Source organism: Protopterus annectens, chromosome 2.part0, assembly GCF_019279795.1.
Source record: "Protopterus annectens isolate FY-2018-M chromosome 2.part0, PAN1.0, whole genome shotgun sequence".
In the NCBI taxonomy this organism is placed as follows: Eukaryota; Metazoa; Chordata; order Ceratodontiformes; family Protopteridae; genus Protopterus; species Protopterus annectens.
The window spans coordinates 223,530,831-223,550,787 of NC_056728.1; the positions used below are offsets into that span (position 1 = coordinate 223,530,831).

Consider the following 19,957-nt stretch of genomic DNA (forward strand, 5'->3'; position numbering starts at 1 on the left):
GAAGCAGCGTTGCAAGTGCCGTTCGGCGTTCTGAAATTTTTCGTTTTCGGAGTTTCAGACCGATACCAAGTTGGGCTAAGTACCCCGTTGGGGAATATTTTTGTTTTTTCTTGCCTCAGTTATTTACCGGATGTCAGAAAAAGTGAATAATTGTATTTCTTGTGGGAAACAGATACCGCATAGGGATTATCACTCTCTTTGTATTCCTTGTTTGGGACCGGAGCACGACGTAGTCGGGTGTCGGTTTTGTGCTAGGTTTAATAAGCGCACTATTAAGCGAAGGTTAGATTGCGCTAGGTTAGTCTTTGGTAAGCGGTGTAATTATAATATGCCGTCGGATCCTCAGACGCCCGCTTCCATGAAGAAGCGCAAAGACAAATCTTTAAAGCCTAGGCAGGATGATTCGTCCGTTTCGGACGCCGGTCCTTTAGAAGCTACAGTGGAACAGGTGGATCCGGCTGAAGTTTCTGTTGAGTCTCAGGGGGAAACTTTGATTTTACAAGATGTGGCCTCTCAGGAGTCAGGTCAGGCTGAAGGGGCCTCTCAGGTTACTGTTCTCCCTTCTATGCCTAGGGTGGTTAGGCCTTCTGCTTCTATTTCTAAGGCTCCTTCTAAGGGCAGGTCTGTTTTGCCTTCCTCTGGTGTCAGTCCTGGTGCTTCAGGGTCAGTGCCTAAAAAGCACATGCTTAAAATGGCAGAAGATTTGATTACTTTAATTAGAGGTTCTATGCCCCCTCCTGATAAGAGGCCCAGGGTGGAGCCAGAGTTGGAAAGTTTGGATCAGGCCTCAGATGATTCAGAGTCCTCTGCTGAAGACATTCCAGATTTTCTCCCTTATTCTGATTCTGATGCAGAGGATTCCACTCCTTCTGCTTCTCCTCCAGAGGATTTTTCATTTTCAGAAACTCTTCATTCCATGAGGGAGCATTTTAAGTGGGAAGGACAGGATTTCTCTGATTCACGGAAGAGGCTTAGGGAGTTCTTGTTTTTACCACAGCATAGACCCTTGGCTATACCTCCTGTTTTGGATGTTGTTCAGGATGTTTTTTCGGAGGCTTCCCTTAATCCAGATTCTTTGCCTCCTGCACCAGTTAAACCGGACAGGTATTATAGGGTGCCTGAGGCTCATAAATATCTGTATAAGAGTCCTAGGGCGGACCCAGAAACTATTAGTCAGGGGCCTAAGGGTGTTAGAGCCTCTGTTGTAAAGAATCCGGTTCCTCTAGATAAGGAAGCTAGAGCTTTGGACAGATGGGGTAAGAAGGTATATACCTCTTCTACTTTAGCAATGAGGGCTTTAAATTGCCAGTTCCATATGTTGAAGTATCAGAATTTCCTCCTTTCTCAGCTAAGATCTAAAGTGGATGCTTTGGCAGAGGGCATAGAGTGTAAAGAATTGCAGGATTTGGTACATGTCTCTGAACAAGTGGGGAAGCATTCTTTGCAGTGTGGTTTTGATGCTTTACAGGCTTCTTCTAGGGTGGCTGCCACTGGTTCAGTTCTTCGTAGGCACGCCTGGCTTAAGGATCAGAATTTATCCGAGCATGTTAAAACTAGAATTCTGGATGCCCCTTTACAGTCTGAAGTATTATTTGGGCCCCCTGTGGAGTCTGTTTTGAAGAAAATGGAAGACAAGGCTAAGTCTATGCAGACTGTTAAAGATTTTTTGCAGGTGCAACCTCCAAAGTTTAGTAGAAATTGGCCTACTAAGGGGTGGACGTACCCTTCTTCTGATTCTCAGTCTAGGGGTAGATCTAGACGTGGTAGGGGCAGAGCTCAGAGTACCTTCAGGCCCAGGACATGGAGTTCGCCTGCACAATCTGCTGGTGAGGGCAGGGGCCAGTCCTTTCGTAAACAGGCCCAATGACCTGCATTTCCGGCTGCCAGATTCTTCTTGCATGGCAGCCCCTTTGGGAGGAAAGCTAGCACTTTTCAAGCAAAACTGGCTTTTAGTCACCCAGGACAAATGGGTATTGGACATTATACACCGAGGCTACAAGTTCTATTTCCATACCTTGCCTCCTTTCAAAGGCATGCCAGACGTTTCTCCTCGGCAAAGGATAGAGGCTCACAAACAGATTTCTTTACTTCTTCAAATGGGAGCTATACAGCCAGTTCCTCTGTCAGAAGTGGGCCTAGGATTTTATTCTCGCCTGTTTCTAGTACCAAAGAAAGGAAACAGATGGAGACCGATTTTGGATTTATCTATCCTCAACACTTACTTGGACATTCCAAAGTTCAAAATGCTGACGTTACAACAGCTTTTACCTCTGCTGGGAAAAGATCACTGGATGGTTACTCTGGATCTGAAAGAGGCTTATCTTCATGTTCCTATCAGGCCCAGTTGCAGGAGGTACCTGCGTTTTCGGGCTGGAAATTTACATTATCAGTTCTCTGCATTGCCCTTTGGCTTATCTACTGCGCCCAGAGTGTTCACAAAGGTTCTGGCTCCAGTGATAGCCTTTTTCAGGTTAAGAGGAATACAGATTTATCCTTATTTGGACGATTGCCTGATTATTGCACAAGACAAGGACGAACTTCCTCAGCATCTACAGTATGTGATGGTAGTGTTAAGATGCCTAGGGTATTCTGTGAACGAAACAAAGTCCAGTCTAGTACCCTCTCAGGACATGTGCTTTCTGGGTGTGAGACTGAATACAGCTTCCCAGATGGCCTTTTTGACTCCGGACAAACAAAGAAGCCTTTCTCTTTATTTCCATCAAATGTCTCTACAGTCCAGGCTGACTGCAAGGACAGTCCTTCAAGCCTTGGGGTTCATGGCATCTTGTATTCTGGTGCTTCCCAATGCCAAACTGCATATGAGGAAGCTTCAATGGTATCTCAAAAATGTATGGACACAACACTGCCAAGATCTAGACACTGTCATTCAGATAATACCTTGCATTCAGAAGGAATTTTTGTGGTGGGCTCAGGAATGTCACCTAAACAAGGGACTCTCTGTGATCCGACCAGAGGCGAGTCAGATTCTAACGACAGATGCCTCCGACAAGGCTTGGGGAGCACACCTCAATGGAAAATGGGTGCAAGACACGTGGCCTGTCAGACTTCAACATTTGCATATCAACTTGAAGGAGATGTTAGCAGTCCAATTTGCATTGATGGCTTTCAAGGATTTACTTCATCCAGGGCAGGTGTTGATTCAAACAGACAACACTACTGTCATGTGGTACATCAACAAGCAAGGGGGAACTCATTCGTACCCACTTTGCAGGCAAGCGATGATTTTGTGGGAGACTGCTCTGTTTACACCTCAATCTTCAGGCAAGGTTTCTACCAGGAGCACAGAACTCCTTAGCAGATGTGCTGAGCAGACAAATAGTGGATCCTCATGAGTGGAAATTGGATCCTCATGTATTTCAAAAGTTGACAGTGTTATGGGGAACTCCAGACATAGATCTGTTCGCTTCTCCACTAAATTACCAGTTGCCAAAGTTTTGCACAAAAATGTTTCATCCCACAGCTTGGAAGGTGGACGCTCTATCATTCAGTTGGAACAATCATCATGTATATGCCTTTCCACCTCTGCCTCTTCTACCCAAGGTACTCTTGAAGGCCAGACAAGACAAGCCATCCATGATTCTGATAGCGCCGGATTGGCCTCGACAACACTGGTACCCACTACTGAGGAGTTTAGTACGAGAGCCTCCATGGCCTCTGCCTTTGATTCCGCATCTTTTGTCTCAAGAGGGCAATCACTTCCTCAATGTCAGGATTCAGTCTCTGCATCTAACAGCCTGGCATATTCTGTTTTAGACTCTGGAGGGTCTCAGCTTCCACAACAAGTTTTGAATGTTATTTTGGAGGCCAGGAGGCCTAGTACCAGTTAAGTTTACGCTGATAAATGGAGGAGATTTTTTATTTGGAGCAAAGGGAAGGACTTTGATGTTTCCAAGCCTGATTTAAGTGAGTCTCTTCAATATCTTACTGAGTTATTGGACAAGGGTTTGTCCTTCTCCTCCATAAAGGTTCATGCTGCAGCCATTTCTGCTCACTATGACTGTGACCCTCCTTTATTCTCTCATCCTTTGTTTAAGCAATTTCTTAGAGGGGCAAAGAACATAAGACCCCCACGTAGAGCTCCTACTCCTGCTTGGGATCTCAATTTTGTGTTGGAAAAACTTACTCTACAACCTTTTGAGCCTGCAGCTACTGCCGAGTTAAAGTATTTGTCATGGAAGACTGCTTTTTTGTTGGCCATTACCTCTGCAAGAAGGGTTTCTGAATTACAGGCCCTTATGGCAGTGGAACCTTTCCTGATTTTTCATAAGGATAGGGTATCTTTGCGTACTAATCCTTCCTTTATGCCTAAAGTGGTGTCTAGTGTGGCCTTGAACCAAACTATTCATTTGCCTACTTTTTATGCAGACCCCCAAAATAAAGGGGAAAAGATTTTGCATACTTTGGATATTCATAGGCAGTTGCGTTATTATTTGAGCAGAACCAAGGGGTTCAGGCAGTCTCTGCAGTTGTTTGTTTCTTTTGCTCTAGGTTCTCAGGGAAAACCTGTTTCAAAACAAACTATTTCTAAATGGATTGGTTTTTGTATTTCTTTCTGTTATTCCCATCATGGTAAGGAGATTCCGGCTGGAATCAGACCTCATTCCACTAGAGCTACTGCCACTTCTACTGCCTTTCTAAGGGGGGTAGCTACGAAAGATATTTTGGAGGCAGCTACTTGGAGTTCAGTACATACTTTTTCTAAACATTACCACCTTCCTCTCTATTCTAAGTCTAGGGCTGGATTTGCCACTGCTATATTACAGGGCATTTTAGCAGCCCCTAATGCTTTATGATTTTGCCATCCTCCCTTTCCTCTGCTTTGGGATTCTACCCATAAGTAAGGACTGCAGCAATGTGAGATGAAGAACATAGTACAGTTTTGTACCTACCATAAATGTAGATGTTCGAAGATCCACATTGCTGCAGTCCAATTTACCCTCCCTCCTTCCCCACTGTAGTTTGGCATGGTTATATGGTTTGGGTGGTGGTTGTTGTTGGGCATGTTTTTGGGTGGTATTCTGTTTTTGGCTGTGGCCTTTCTTTTTGGGGCCTTCTGACATCTGGGGCAAGAAAAGACTGAGGATATGACGTCGGTCATGCGCTTTTATACCCTGACGCTCTGATGTCAGATCTGAGCGCCCATGACCGACGTCAGCCTAATACTTTGGTATTCGGGCCGACCGAGGACAGCGGACTACCCATAAGTAAGGACTGCAGCAATGTGGATCTTCGAACATCTACATTTATGGTAGGTACAAAACTGTACTTTACGCTTCTACTTGGACAGAACTAAAGCTTTCAGAAAGACTGAGCAACTTTTAGTGTCATATGCTGCAGGATCACAAGGAAAGGCTATCTCAAAACAGACTATTTCTAAATGGATATGTCATTGCATCCATTTCTGCTATTCTCGACATGGCAAATCAGTGCCTAAGGGCATTAGGCCTCATTCTACCAGAGCAGCAGCCACTTCAGCAGCCTTCCTCAGAGGAGTACCAACCAAAGACATCTTAGAGGCTGCAACTTTGAGTTCACTGCACACTTTTACAAAGCACTACCACTTACCTCTTTACTCTAAATCCATAGCAGGCTTTGCCACTACAGTTCTGCAGGGCCTCATAGCCTCTCCTAATCCTATTTAGCCCAGCCACCCATCCTCAGCTTTGGGATTCAACCCAAGAGTAATGACTGCAACAGTGAAACACGATGAACATAGTACACTTGTGTACCTACCATGAATGTAGATGTTCGAGTGTATTCACTGTTGCAGTCCAGGTTACCCACCCACCATCCCCCCTTTTTTTGCTGGGACTTATCTGTACCTCTCTATCCTATACTACCAATGTGGTGTATTTGCTTGTAGATGAAGGAAATGTTATTTTTGTGCATGCATACTTATTGGCATATTTTTCAGCCTACCAATTTGGGGGCACCTGACATCTGGGGCAAGAAAAACTGAAGAAAATGGCATTGGCTGCATCTTTTATACCCCTGGCGCACTGCCGTCAGGGAAGAGACGACAGCAACTGACGCCGGACCTAGACTTTGGAATTCTGGCCGACTGCGGGTAGCCTGCCAGCAGGATAACCCAAGAGTGTAATGACTGCAACAGTGAATACACTCGAACATCAACATTTATGGTAGGTACACAACTGTACTTTACGGGTTCTGTCATTAGGAGGCATGCTTGGTTAAAGGAACAGAATCTGCTTGATCATGTTAAAGCAAAATTATTAGATGCTCCATTACAGTGTGATACCTTGTTTGGTGTTAAAGCAAAAGAGGTGTTAAAGAAAATGGAGGACAAAGCCAAATCTATGCAAACAGTCAAGGATTTCTTACAGGTACAGCCTCCCAGATTTAGCAGGAACTGGCCTACAAAGAATTGGTCCTTTCCAGTGTCAGACAGGCCACAAAGAAGCAGATACAGATGCCCCAGAGGCAGATCCCAGCCCCAATGCTCATACAGGTCTAATCAATGGGGTGCTTCTACTTCTAAAAGCAGAGAAGGTAAATCACAGCCATACAGAAAACAAGTCTCAATGACTTCCCCCTGCCAGCACCAAGCACTTATCTTCTGGCAGCTCCTTTAGGGGGGAAAACTAGCACTTTTTTCACAAAATTGGCACATGATCACCCAGGACAAGTGGGTCTTGAATATAGTGTCACAAGGCTACAGGTTCCACTTTCACACCCTGCCAAGGGCAAATGGTATGCCAGACCTGCTACACAACCAATGGGCAGAGTCACAATAACAAGTTTCATCCCTCATGGACATGAGGACTATTCAGCGAGTACCACAACAAGAGCAGGGACTAGGATTTTACTCAAGACTGTTCTTGGTGCCCAGAAGGAACAAAGCCTGGAGACCAATACTGAACCTGTCTATTCTAAACACATTTCTGGATAATCCAAAATTCAAAATGTTGACTTTGCAGCAGCTTCTGCCCATGCTGGACAAGAAGACTTGGCTTGTGACTTTAGACCTAAAAGAGGCATACCTGCATGTCCCAATCAGACAATCATGCAGAAGACACCTCAGATTTATAGCTGGCTCAATGCACTACCAATTCTCTGCAGTGCCCTTTGGCTTATCTACTGTGCCCAGGGTCTTCACAAAATGTCTGGCACCAGTAATTGCATTTTGCAGACAGAGTAATACAAATTTATCCTTACTAGGACGACTGTCTTACTCAAGCAGAGAACAAAGGCATTTTACTACAGCATCTGGCATTTGTAAAGATTGCTAACATGCCTAGGGTACACAGTAAACGAAAAGAAATCAAAACTAGTACACTCTCAAGAGATAATATTCCTGGGTGCAAGCTTAAATACAACTGCCCAGATGGCTTATCTCACGCCAGACAAACAAAGACAACTGAATACTTATTTCAAAATGTTGGCAACAAAGACCCAGTCATCTGCAAGGAAAATTCTGCAGGCTTTGGTCTTCATGGCATCCTGCATTCTGCTAATTCCATATGCAAAACTGCATATGAGGAAACTACAATGGTATCTAAAAAGTGTTTGGACTCAACATTGCCACAGTCTGGAAACAATAATTACCCTCATTTCCTGCCTGCAACAGGAGTTTCGATGGTGGGCAAAGGCCTGTCACCACAACAAGGGACAGCCATTCACTTTACCCACAGCCAGTTCAGACATTAACAATAGATGCATCAGATTATGCCTGGGGGACCCATATGGCAGGAAGATGTATTCAGGGCACATGGTCCGCAAGCCAAATGCATCTACATATCAATCAAAAAGAGATGCTAGCTGTTCAGAATGCCCTGACAGCCTTCAAGGATCTACTTCATCCAGGACAACTATTGATAAAGACAGACAATACTACAGTCATGTGGTACATAAGCAGGGAGCCACACATTCCTACCCCTTCTGCAGAGTAGCCATGACTTTGTGGGACACAGCATTGACTTACCAAGTACATCTGCAAGCACAATTCCTGCCAGGAAAGATAAATACTCTGGCAGACGAACTAAGCAGAAACCTAATTGATCCCCACGAGTGAAATTGGATCCACAAGTCTTCAGCATGATAACAAGGAACTGGGGATGCCTGGACCTAGACCTATTTGCCTCCCCTCACTACTGCCAACTACAGTGATTCTACACAAGGACTTATCACAAGCAAGCATGGAAAGTGGATGCTCTATCTTTCAGCTGGAAAAACTTAACAGTATATGCCTTTCCTCCACTGCCTCTCCTCCCCAAGGTACTCCTAAAGGTCAGACAAGAGAAGCCAAAAATGATACTGATTGCCCCAGACTGGCCCCGCTAGCTGTGGTACCCAATCCTAAAGAATTTGTCTCAATGCACTGCCTGGACATTACCTCAGATTCCTCACTTATTGACCCAACAAAACAGATCCTTCACAGCCAAGTCAGGACCTTAAATCTGGCAGCATGGCGGGTAATGTAGCCATTCAAAACACACCTCTCTCTAAAGCGGTGATGGATGTTATTTTGGAGGCTAGGAGGCCTAGCACCAGAAAATCCTATGCAGAAAAATGGAAGAGATTCTGTGCTTGGAACCAGGCACAAGGAATTGACACGATTGCACCAAATATTCCTCAGATTTTGCAATACTTAACTGAGATGCTGGACAAAAGCCTATTCTTTTCATCAATTAAGATTCATGCCTCTGCAATTTCAGCTCATTACAATACAGAACCACGTATTTTTCTCATCCATTACTAAGGCAGTACCTCAGAGGTCCCAAAAACACAAGACCTCCAAGGAGAGCACCAGTACCTGCATGGGACCTCAATTATGTCTTGGAAAAACTCACACTGCCTCCTTTTGAGTCAGCCTCTACAGCTGATATAAAATTCTTATCCTGGAAAACAACTCTGCTCCTAGCAATAACCTCTGCAAGGCACTCATAGGTGTGGAACCTTTTATTTTCCATCCAGACAGGGTTTCTCTAAGGACAAACCCTACATTTATGCCTAAGGTAGTGTCCAGTGTGGCCCTTAACCAAACAATTCATTTGCCTACCTTTTATCCAAACCCACAGAATAAGGGTGAGAGACTTCTGCATTCTTTGGACATTCACAGGCAGCTACGCTTTTACTTGCACAGAACCAAAGCTTTCAGAAAGACTGAGCAACTTCTAGTGGCATATGCTGCAGGATCACAAGGAAAGGCCATCTCAAAGCAGACTTATTTCAAAGTGGATAGGCCACTGCATTCGTTTCTGCTATTCACAGCATGGCAAATCAGTGCCTAAGGGCATTAGGCCCATTCAACCAGAGCAGCAGCTACTTCAGCAGACTTCCTCAGAGGAGTACCATCCAAAGACATCTTAGAGGCTGCAACTTGGAGTTCAGTGCACACTTTTACAAAGCACTATCACTTACCTCTCTACTCTAAATCCAGGGCAGGCTTTGCCACTCCAGTTCTGCAGGGCCTCATAGCCTCTCCTATTTAACCCTGGCCTCCCATCCTTAGCCTTGGAATTCAACCCAATTGTAATGACTGCAACAGTGAAACACGATGAACATAGTACAGTTGTGTACCTACCATAAATGTAGATGTTCGAGTGTGTTCACTGCTGCAGTCCAGGTTACCCACCCACCATCCCCCTTTCCTTTGCTGGGACGTATCTGTACTTCTCTAATCTATGCAACCTTTGTGGTGTATTTGCTTGTAGATGAAGGAAAAGTTTTTACTTTAGTACATGCATGCTTATTGGCATAATTTAGCCTACCCTTTAGGGAGCACCTGACATCTGAGGCAAGAAAAACTGACGAAAATGGCGTTGACTGCATCTTTTATACCCCTGGCGCACTGACATCAGGGAGGAGGCGACAGCAACCGACACCGGACCAGGACTTTGGAATTCAGGCCGACTGCGGGTAGCCTGCCAGCAGGATAACCCAATTGTAATGACTGCAGCAGTGAATACACTCTAACATCTACATTTATGGTAGGTACACAACTGTACTTTCTTGTGACATGCAATTTCTCTGTTGGAAAACAACCCTTTTGGTAGCTATTACTTCCACTAAGAGAATGTCAGAGCTTCAAGCTTTGTCAGCCAGACCTCCTTGCATCATTTTTCATAAAGCTAGGGGATCCATGAGAACAAATCCGTACTTCATGCCTAAGGTGGCCACGGAGTCTTAACATTAACCAATCCAGTCAATTGCCAGTTTTCTTCTCCATATTCTGTAATAAAGGTGAACATATTTTGCATCTCCTAGATGTTCACAGGCAACTACATTTCTACTTCCACATGATAAAAAAGCATAGGAAGTCTGATCAACTGTTTCTTTTTCTCAACAAGCCAGTCAGGTCAGGCAGTTTCAAAAATCGCTTTAGCTAAATGGATAATGGGCTGTATTTCATTCATTTATTCTCAGAAGGGTATAGATTTGACTCTACCTCCCAAGGCTCATTCCACCGGAGCTATGGCTACTTTATCTGCTTTCTCTTCCAGAGCCTCAATTGATGAAATTAATGCTGCAGCCACTTGGTCTATGACTTACCTTTGTCGCACATTATAAATTGTATATTATTTTTAGGGGCAGGGCATCCTTAGGCTCAGCTGTGCTCTGGCACATCCTTCCTTGAGTGCCAGTCAGGGATCACATAGCTGTGGACTCTGACCCATCAGTGAGGAAGAATGAAAAGGACATCATCAGATTTAGAAGTTATGTACTTGCATAACTAGGTATCTGTGTTGTCCATTTTCATTCTACCTCGTGTCCCTCCCAGCCATCCCCTGCCCTGGTGCCTTTGAGAAGTGCTTAAAAGAAATTCGGCACCCATGGGTTCCAGGTTTGAGCCTTAGAAATTTTTATTTCTTCTGTAGTATTTCTTTAATCCTTTCAGATGTAAGGTAGCAAACTCGATCTGGGGAGTTGAGGAATATATGGTGCATTATGATTTCAAGGAGGAGCTTGATAATCCGATCCTAAAGTCTTGAAAAGCGGCGGAGTCAGAGCCGATATCGGATTTGAGTCCCATCAGTGAGGAAAAGTGAAAATAGCCAACATAGATACCTAGTTATGGTAAGTACAGAACTTCTAATTAAATTTGCTATAAATAAAATAAAACATCTGTGTACAGGTACACGGAGGGTTGCTTTTGCTCATGCACATTGGTTAACTTCACTTAAAGTACAGAAGATCTGTTTGTAAATGCAAATATGTTAAACTTTGAAGTAAGAATTCTGTGCCCATAGATGAATAATGTATTGGTTTGACTTGGTGTGTCCTGTACCACTGACTGAGATAGCCATATTCCGCTGCTTTCCTGGTCTTTTTAAGTTGCAGTGAGTATCACAAATGCAGTATTGCAGTTAGAAACATAAGGCAGACTGATTCACTGATTTCTGCTGTCAGTATGAGGGATGATTGATTCATTAAGCATTTTAGGTACTGTCTGGTTACAAGCTTTGGCTTTCTTAAGGTCCTTGAAAGAGAGAATTGCCACCTTCAGGTTGGGGAGGAATGGATACTTGAAGGGGTCAGAGTATCATGATGGGAGTGTTGGGAGAGTGACCATCAGATGGATGCTGTAGTGTCTTTGCAGATAGTGTACCGGAATGTTATGGTGAAATGCGAACAGTCGTGGGACAGAGCTTTTTGTAGTGATTGAAAGGATGCTGGAGTTAAGCAAGTCTGGCGAACCCATATTTGCTTGCTGTTGTGACTCTCACTAGGCTCGAATGGTTACATGAATGAATGCATGCTTACCAGTGTGCCCCTTTGAAGAAATAGACTTGCTAGATTATTTGGTAGTGTAATAGTGAAATATGAACCCTTAAGTACACTTCCCTGTTGACTGAAGTTGCTCTTTGCTGTTAAGTTTATTTGGATGCTACTGTCAGCATGCATGTAATTTTACTGTTTTTACATGAATGTTTTGCAGTGTGCAGAATCTGCTTTCACAACTTTATTTCACATTTCCCCCTTTTCAGATACCCCTGGACATGGCAGTGGCTGGGCTGAAACTCCACGGACAGATCGGGGAGGTGACTCCATTGGTGAAACACCTACTCCAGCAACAAGCAAAAGGAAGTCCCGTTGGGATGAGACACCATCAAGTCAGATGGGTGGTAGCACACCAGTACTTACCCCTGGTAAAACACCAATTGGTACACCAGCCATGAACATGGCCACACCCACTCCAGGTAAGTCAGATAATGAAAGCTTTAAATTGGACTTGGCCTGTTGGTATCATTTCTTAATAGTTAAGGTGAAGGGTTAAAGGGATGCACACAGAAGCCAGACAGCCAGCAACAAGCAGAAATTCTCCAGAAAGTCAGAGCCTTTACTGTAATATCTTCCTCTTTATTTAAAGGATGTCTGTGGACTTCTTTAAAGGCATTCATATTTCAAGTGTAAAGCTTTAGAAAGCCCACTAATATTTTACTTTTTCAGAAGTGTTTAATTATGCATTTAGACTTTCAAAGCCAAATCCTACTAGCTGTAATATGACATGTTTTGTCCTTTTTTAAAATAAAAAAAATAACGTTGACCGAATAACAACTGAATTAAATATGACAATCCTTTCATTTAAATACTTAACATTACATCACAAATACACATGTTTCGATTTGCATGTATAAATGCTATTAATATTAAATTTAAAATTGTTCACAGTAATTTCATTTATTCCGTCATGTTAAATCACAAAAATTGCATGCAAAATATTTTCCCATTTGTAAGTCTTGTGGGGCATTTTATGTAGGACGTGCAAGCAGGGAATTACACAAGAGGATGTATGAATTCAAAAGAGCAGTGGAAACTGGCAGTGATACTAATGCTTTTAGGTAAGCATTATGTAATGGGAGATTGTATAATTGATTTTAAATTTGTTTTGGGGGCCATCACTGGTTTTGCAACACTATTTAATGCAGAACAACAACTTGGATGGCCGGAATACTTATGGCAGGTTAGATTAATGCACATTATCCTCCAGGGTTAAACAGCAGAGAAGATTTTGTGGCATACCTGAGAAGGAAGGGGTTAAGGCATTAAACCTGAAAAGTCATGTGATGTAATGTAATATGAAATGATTGTCATATTTAATTCAGTCTGATGAAGTCTCAGTGTTAAGAGACAAAAGTGCTTACTGGGTTATTTTGTTGCATTAAAAGTGAAGTTTGGTCTATTACAGAGTTTTATTTTATTTCTTTTTTTTTAAATAATTTGGATGTAAACTTGATTTGAATGCCTTTTTGTATTCAGATGCTGATGAATATTTCATTCTGTTGTCATCATTTTATAGATTTTCTAAGCTATACTTTATTTCTGTGACTGCCATCTGAGAAGATTACAGATTATTATTTTTTGGTGTGGGGGTGGTCTGTTAGATTTTGACAAGAAGAATCATTTTCTGCTGTGACACTTATTTTACTTTTATTTTGTAGACTGTTGTGGTCTGTCCACATGTCCACTCTGCTCCCTACCCTGCCCCCAGTTCCCACCCGCCCCCAGTGGTCCTACATTTTTTCCTGTATAGACACACCCCCTGTACACCTACTCCAATCACACTAATCTCATCTTTACCACACCCAGCCTGCAATCACTCTAATCTCATCTTTACCACACCCAGTCTCAACCTCTTAAACATACCCCCTGATACTTTATCTCTCATCCCCTTTGGTAACATGCACCACCTACTGGCACACATCCTAATCTACCTATAAAACCTATCTCAACTTTAAATTCCCACCTCATCATCTATATTAAGTTCTTCTCAATCATGCCATACCAATCACAACTATTAATATTGGTCTCACTCCTACCTGCTCTAACCACAACCTACCTCTTAACCTCCTATGAACAACCCCTCTACTCTACCCTCCTCTTCCCTTCCAAACACACTTTAATGCCAACATTAGCCATATCTCCAAACTTCCTAAATTTCACTTGCAAACCCAGCTACTTACTAGCTAAATATCATCGACTAGTTCACATCAAATATAGCAACCTAAAAACTAAAAAAACTGTTAGACTACTATTGTAAGCCTCTCCAACCTAAGCACTTTACATTCCTCCACTCCTTAATAGACGGGGACATTCATCCTAACCCAGGCTCAAACTCTACCCATACCACTACAAATTGTAGCCCCCAACCACCGACCAAACCTTCCAAATCTGAAGTAGTTAACTTCATTTGGGCATCAACCTATGGGTCTTTGGATCCATATTGGATCCGAACCGGCAGTTTCCAACAGCAGAGATCCAAGCTCCAAGCTCCTCCCCTTACCCATAATCCCCTGCCAGCCCTACCTGACCTCAGATCTAGTTTGCCGCTGTTGAAGCCAGCAGCTTGATCCTTGAGTTCCAGGCATTAGTCAAGACTTGGGAGAAATTTTGATCTTTTCTTTACTTTTTCTGTCATAAGAGTGTTGTGTGTGTGTTTAGCTTTCCCTTGTAGTTTTTCTCTTCTAATTTAATTGTAGCTTATTTCCTCCCCCCCCCCCCATCTTGAGAATGTTAGGGCGTGTGTCTATGTGTGGTTGGGGCCTAGTGTGTGTGTCTTCCTTCCAGTGATGTCTGAGGCCCCAAAGACATTTTTTTCTAAATGTACCGAGTGTGACCATAAGCTATCCCCAGCGGATGGCCACACTCTGTGCGTGTTGTGGCTTGGGGTTGATAACCTCTCCTCTGGATGCGCTATTTGCGCGGCGTTCAACCCCAGGGCACTTAAGGACTGGAAGTCGAAGTTGATTCTGGTGGGACTTCTGCCCCCGGACGCGGCTCCGACCACCGGTCCCCCCGTGGCATCTGCCGCAGCTGCGTCAGTACCCATGACTGCTTCCCTTCCTCTGGCCAGGACTCAACCTCCCAACTCGGGGCAGGAGGATAGGGAAGCCAGAAAAGAGAGGCGCAGGGAGAAGCACCACAAGCAGCGGGCTGAGGCCTCTACATCTGCCCCGCCAGCTAAGCAGGCTTCCCCCTCCAAGTCCTCCGAAGCTTCTCCTTCTCGGCTGCGGTCACCTTGCTTCTCACCGGGGCTGGGGGAGGAGGAGGCCTGATTTCCCTCGAGGTCATCGAGGCAGCACTCCCGTCCCGCCTCGGTGGCCTCCTCTAGATCTGCTAAAAGCCTAATGGATGCAGATTTGGACTGGATGATGAGAAGATTTCTCCAGGCCCAACTGCAGATGGGAGTGCTCTTGCCTCCCCCCCTCCTGGGGGGAGCTTGACTCCTTTTTTTGCCCCGATCGCTCCTTCTCCAACCCTTCTCCCGGGTTGGAGTCTTCGGAGCCAAGCGGCATTGGAGCCGGGGGGGTGTTGGCGCCAATAGTATCGGGTACTTCGGCGCCGACAGCGCCCTCGAGTCTGTCGGGTCACTTTTCGGCGGATCTAAGCTCTTGGAGCCGAGAGCTGAGCTTCGGATCCGAGGGTGTCAGTCTGCCTTTGGCTCCGTCCAGGTCGGAGCATACTGGCCCGTCGGATCTGATAGCGTCGGCGCCGGCCCTGATCCGCTTGTCTGATCCGAGGGAGGGTTTGCTCTCGGATCCCAGAGAGAGCAGCTCTACTTTGGCTTTCGACGTGGTGGAGAGGGCTCTGTCGAGTTACGGCTCCGCCCCACACTCCCTCTCAGATGGCTCCGGCTTCCATCACCTGGCCCCAGGGACAGCCTGCTCTAACGTCCCAGGTAGTTCCCTTGTTGGGACCTGATGAGCCTGGTGAGGCCTCCTCGGAAAGCCCCCCCGAGGAGGTCCTTCACAAGCGCAAGTGCAAAAGGAGGAACTTAGACTCCCCTGAGTCCTTAACCAAGGACACGGATTTGGAGGAAGGGGAAGGCTCCCCAAGATCACCCCCCGAAGACATCATGGAGATGCTCAGGATAAGGGGAGGGTGGTCTGCCCCAAAGCCTACCTTGGACGAATCTGTGTTCCTGGAGGCGTTTGAAGCAGGCCAGTCTGCCTCTTGGGTGTCCCCTCCACTCGACCCCCTGGTAGACCTGATCACTACCAGGGCTTGGAAGGAGCCGGACACTGTGGAGCCCATCCCGAAGAGACATGATAGGATCCTTGGTCCCCCCTCTGACAGATTGCACTGGAGTAAGGGATCCCCGTTAGATGCCATGTTGGTGGCGGCAGCCACCAAGAGGGAACTGGCCCAAGAAAGTCCCTCAGTCCATCCTCCTAGCATGGATTCTCGGGCGATGGACCGCCTTGGGAAGGGAGTCTTCAATTCAGCTACCTTCTCGGTAAGGTCACTGAACTACACAGCACATGTCATACGGCTCCAGTGAGACCTTATTAAAGAGTACGCTGGGTCGCCCCCGGAGTCCATGTCGGCAGAGGACAAGCAGTTGTACTCTACCCGAATGGCCACTCTAAGGTGTATTTCTAATAGCTCTATGCGGCTACTATCCCATGCTACAGAAGGAGCCGCTAGAGCTAGCGGAGCGGGCGTCGTCATGAAGTGACAGGCGTGACTCCGCCACTGTGATTTTGCGGAACCCTTTAAGGCGTCGTTCACTAATGCCCCATTCGATGGTTCTGCCCTGTTTGGCAAAACCATACGCGAAACTTTAGTCCAGAGCGAAAAGGACGGGAAGACGTCTGCCGTCGGAGTCCGCTTTTCTGCTCCGCAGAGGTCTTTCTCCAAGAACCAAAAGGGACAGAAGATGATGTGGTTCCGGAAGTCGCAACAGTCCCGTGACGCTCCGGACACCCAGTCCTTCCGAGGCAGAGGAGGACAGGGTGGACGCCACCCTAGGGGCAGAGGGGATTTGAGGAGTTTTGGGTCCAGAGAATCGTTCTCTGATCGGCCCATGCAGCAACCCTGAGGTGTTACCCGACTGCCTCCAGAGTGGGGCGTTTTTCGAGGCACCTGGCAGCTTGGGAGTCCATCATGACAGATCACTGGGTGCTTCGTATCATATCCAGAGGTTACCAAATCCCGTTTCTTCACCCCCCTCGCAATCCCAGATTTCCTCCCCAATGTCCCTCCCGATCAGAGGGAGGCCGCGGCTGCGGAAATCCAGCAGCTGCTAGAAAAAGCCATTCAGTACGTCCCCCCAGATCAGTTCGGATCGGGCTTTTACTCCAGGTTCTTCTTGGTGCCAAAAAAGATGGGGGACTTGAGGCCAATCCTCTATCTATCCCTCTTGAACCTGTCAGTAACCAAGGAAAAGTTCCGGATGGTCGCACTTCAATCCATTCTCCCCCTCTTGCAGGAGAACGACTGGATGTGCTCTATAGACCTCAAGGATGCGTACTACCACATCTTGGACAGACGCTCCAGGAGGTTCCTCCGCTTCCGGCTAGGAGCCAGTCATTACCAATTCAGGGTCCTTCCCTTTGGTCTTACCACACCCCCAGGGTGTTTACCAAGGTTTTGTCAGTGATAGCGGCCCACCTGAGACTCCAGGAATTCAGGTCTTCTCCTACCTGGACGACTGGCTCCTGACCGCCCCGACAAGGCATCTACTCTGCGCGGCCAGGGACTCTTTCCTCCATCTAGCTCTCCAGCTGGGGATCACAGTCAATGTAGAAAAATCTTCCCTTCTGCCGACACAAATCATAGACTTCATCTGAACCAGATTGGATACAAGCCGGCTCATAGCGTTCTTGACTTCGGATCGACTTCAAACCCTGAGGCTCTCATGTGCGGGCCATTCTTCACTCCCCAGCTCCTTCAGCAGCTCTGGTCCGGAGGGCCCCAGGATCGATGGCAGCTGCCATCAACCTGCTGCCCATGGCTCATTTGCACATGAGGGTCCTGCAGTGAACCCTCGAAGTCTAATGGTCCTTCCTGCATTACCCTCTGAACCATCCCATTCGCCTCAGCGGGGTTTGCAGGAAGGCCCTTCTGTGGTGGATCCAGCCCCCGGACCTCCTCAAAGGTCGGCTCTTTGCTATGCCCCATCCCCTAACCTCGGTGACCACGGATGCCTCTCGCCTTGGATGGGGAGGGCATTATCTAGGCAGGACAGTCCAAGGCACATGGAACAACACGGAGACCTCGCTGCATATCAGTGTCCTAGAGATGAGGGAGGTGCTGTTGGCGTTGCAAGCACTCCAGAACCTTCTTCCCGTTGGGACAATTGCAGTCCAGACGGATAACATGTCGGTAGTCTGGTATATCAACAAACAAGGGGGAACCAGGTCCTATCCACTTTGCCGAGAGGCCATGAGAGTGTGGGAATGGGCGATCTCCACCAACTGCTTTCTCATAGCGACGTACATTCCGGGACTGTCCAACATCCTTACGGACAAACTGAGTCACATGATTCTATCGCCGTACGAGTGGTCTCTTAATCCCAAAGTAGCGAAACAAATATTCTCCAAATGGGGTCAACCTTGTTGCGATCTTTTCGCTTCTCCATCAAACACGAAGTGCAACGACTACTTCACTCCAATTCCCCCACCCGGGGAATCCCCCCAAGATGCTCTGGTACATGCTTGGCCGCCCGGTCTCCTCTATGCTTACCCTCCTTACCCTCTAATGCTGAAGTTATTACAGAAAGCCAGACGGCTGGGGAGCAGAATAATCCTCATTGCCCCATTCTGGCCTCGTCAGGCTTGGTTCCCTTTTCTACGGTCTCACCTAGTGAATCCTCCCTGGATTCTAGATCCCATTCCGGATCTGATCTCGCATCCGTTAAACCTCCTGACCCTGAATCTGGACAATCTGAAGCTCACGGCTTGGTTGCTCCAGTTCCACTCCTAGCTAGGACTCCCGGTATCTCTTCCCCGGTCAAAGCTATCTTAGTGGCGGCCCACAAGCCGTCTACTAGAAGGCTTTATGGTAGCAAATGGAAACTATTTTCTATTTGGGTGGAGCAACAGAACTTAAGCCCCTTTATGGCTCCGTTACCTGTGGTGTTAGACTTTTTGTCAGGACTTTTCGACTAAGGAGCCAGCTCGTCCACGGTCAGAGTTCAGCTGGCAGCAATTTCGCATCATCACGTGGGGAGTGACCTAGGCCCTTTGATCTCAACCAGATTGTGTAAGGCCTTTTTGAAGGGTATCTTCCTACTAAGACCCCCCCCCGGTGAAGGATGTAGTCCCTCCTTGGGATTTAGCGCTTGTGCTCCAGGCTTTGACAGCTCCTCCCTTTGAGCCTGCAGCTTCAGTGAAGCTTAAACTATTATCCTGGAAAACAGCATTTCTCGTCGCTATCACGTCTGCCAGAAGGGTTTCTGAGCTACAAGCCCTTTCCGCCAAGCCACCGTATTTGACCTTTCACAAAGATAGAGTATCCCTCAGGACCAATCCCTCTTTTCTCCTTAAGATTGTTTCCGAGTCAAGTATCAGTCAAACTATTAATGTACCTGTCTTTTTCCCCAATTACCAAAACAAAGACGAATACAAGTTGCACTCTGATATTCATAGACAACTACGTTTCTATTTACACAGAACAGCTGGTCATAGGCAATCAGACCAGCTGTTTATTTCCTTTGCTAAATCTAATTTTGGAAAATCATTTTCAAAAGTCACACTGTCCAGGTGAATTTCACAGTGCATTCTACTAGCATATGTAAGTTCCTGCCGGCCCGCACCCCAGGGAGTCCACGCCCATTCTACTCGATCAATTTCCACATCTGCATTTTGTTCTAGAGTCTCATTGGATGAAATTTGTTCGACAGCCACTTGGGCTTCATTTCATACCTTTATAAATCATAAGTTGGACCTGGTCTCCAGAGGGAGAGCATCCTTTGGCTCTGCAGTGCTCCGGAACATCCTTCCATGAGGACCTCCCAAGATTTAGGTAGCTGGGGACTCTGTCCCATAGATTGATGCCCAAATGAAGTTAACTACTTCAGATTAAGCAGTTATGTACTCACCATAACGTTCCATCTGAGTAGATAAACTTCATTTGGCAGCAACTGTCCCCCCCCCCCTCCTTTCCCCTGACCATCTGATGTTTATATTACTATTTTGTCATCTGATTGTATCGAGGTCAGACCATAGGCTGGCTATTTGGTGCAGGTATT

At 46.1% G+C, this 19,957-nt stretch overlaps 1 protein-coding gene across 1 annotated transcript in view; it reads left to right on the plus strand.

Annotated features, from left to right (window-relative positions):
• SF3B1 (splicing factor 3b subunit 1) overlaps positions 1–19,957 on the plus strand; it is a 1,956,191-nt gene that overhangs the window by 63,851 nt on the left and 1,872,383 nt on the right. The window contains exon 2 of the mRNA XM_044060306.1: positions 11,921–12,182. Within this exon, the coding sequence (XP_043916241.1) occupies positions 11,921–12,182 (262 nt within the window). The remainder of the gene's footprint in view (positions 1–11,920; positions 12,183–19,957) is intronic.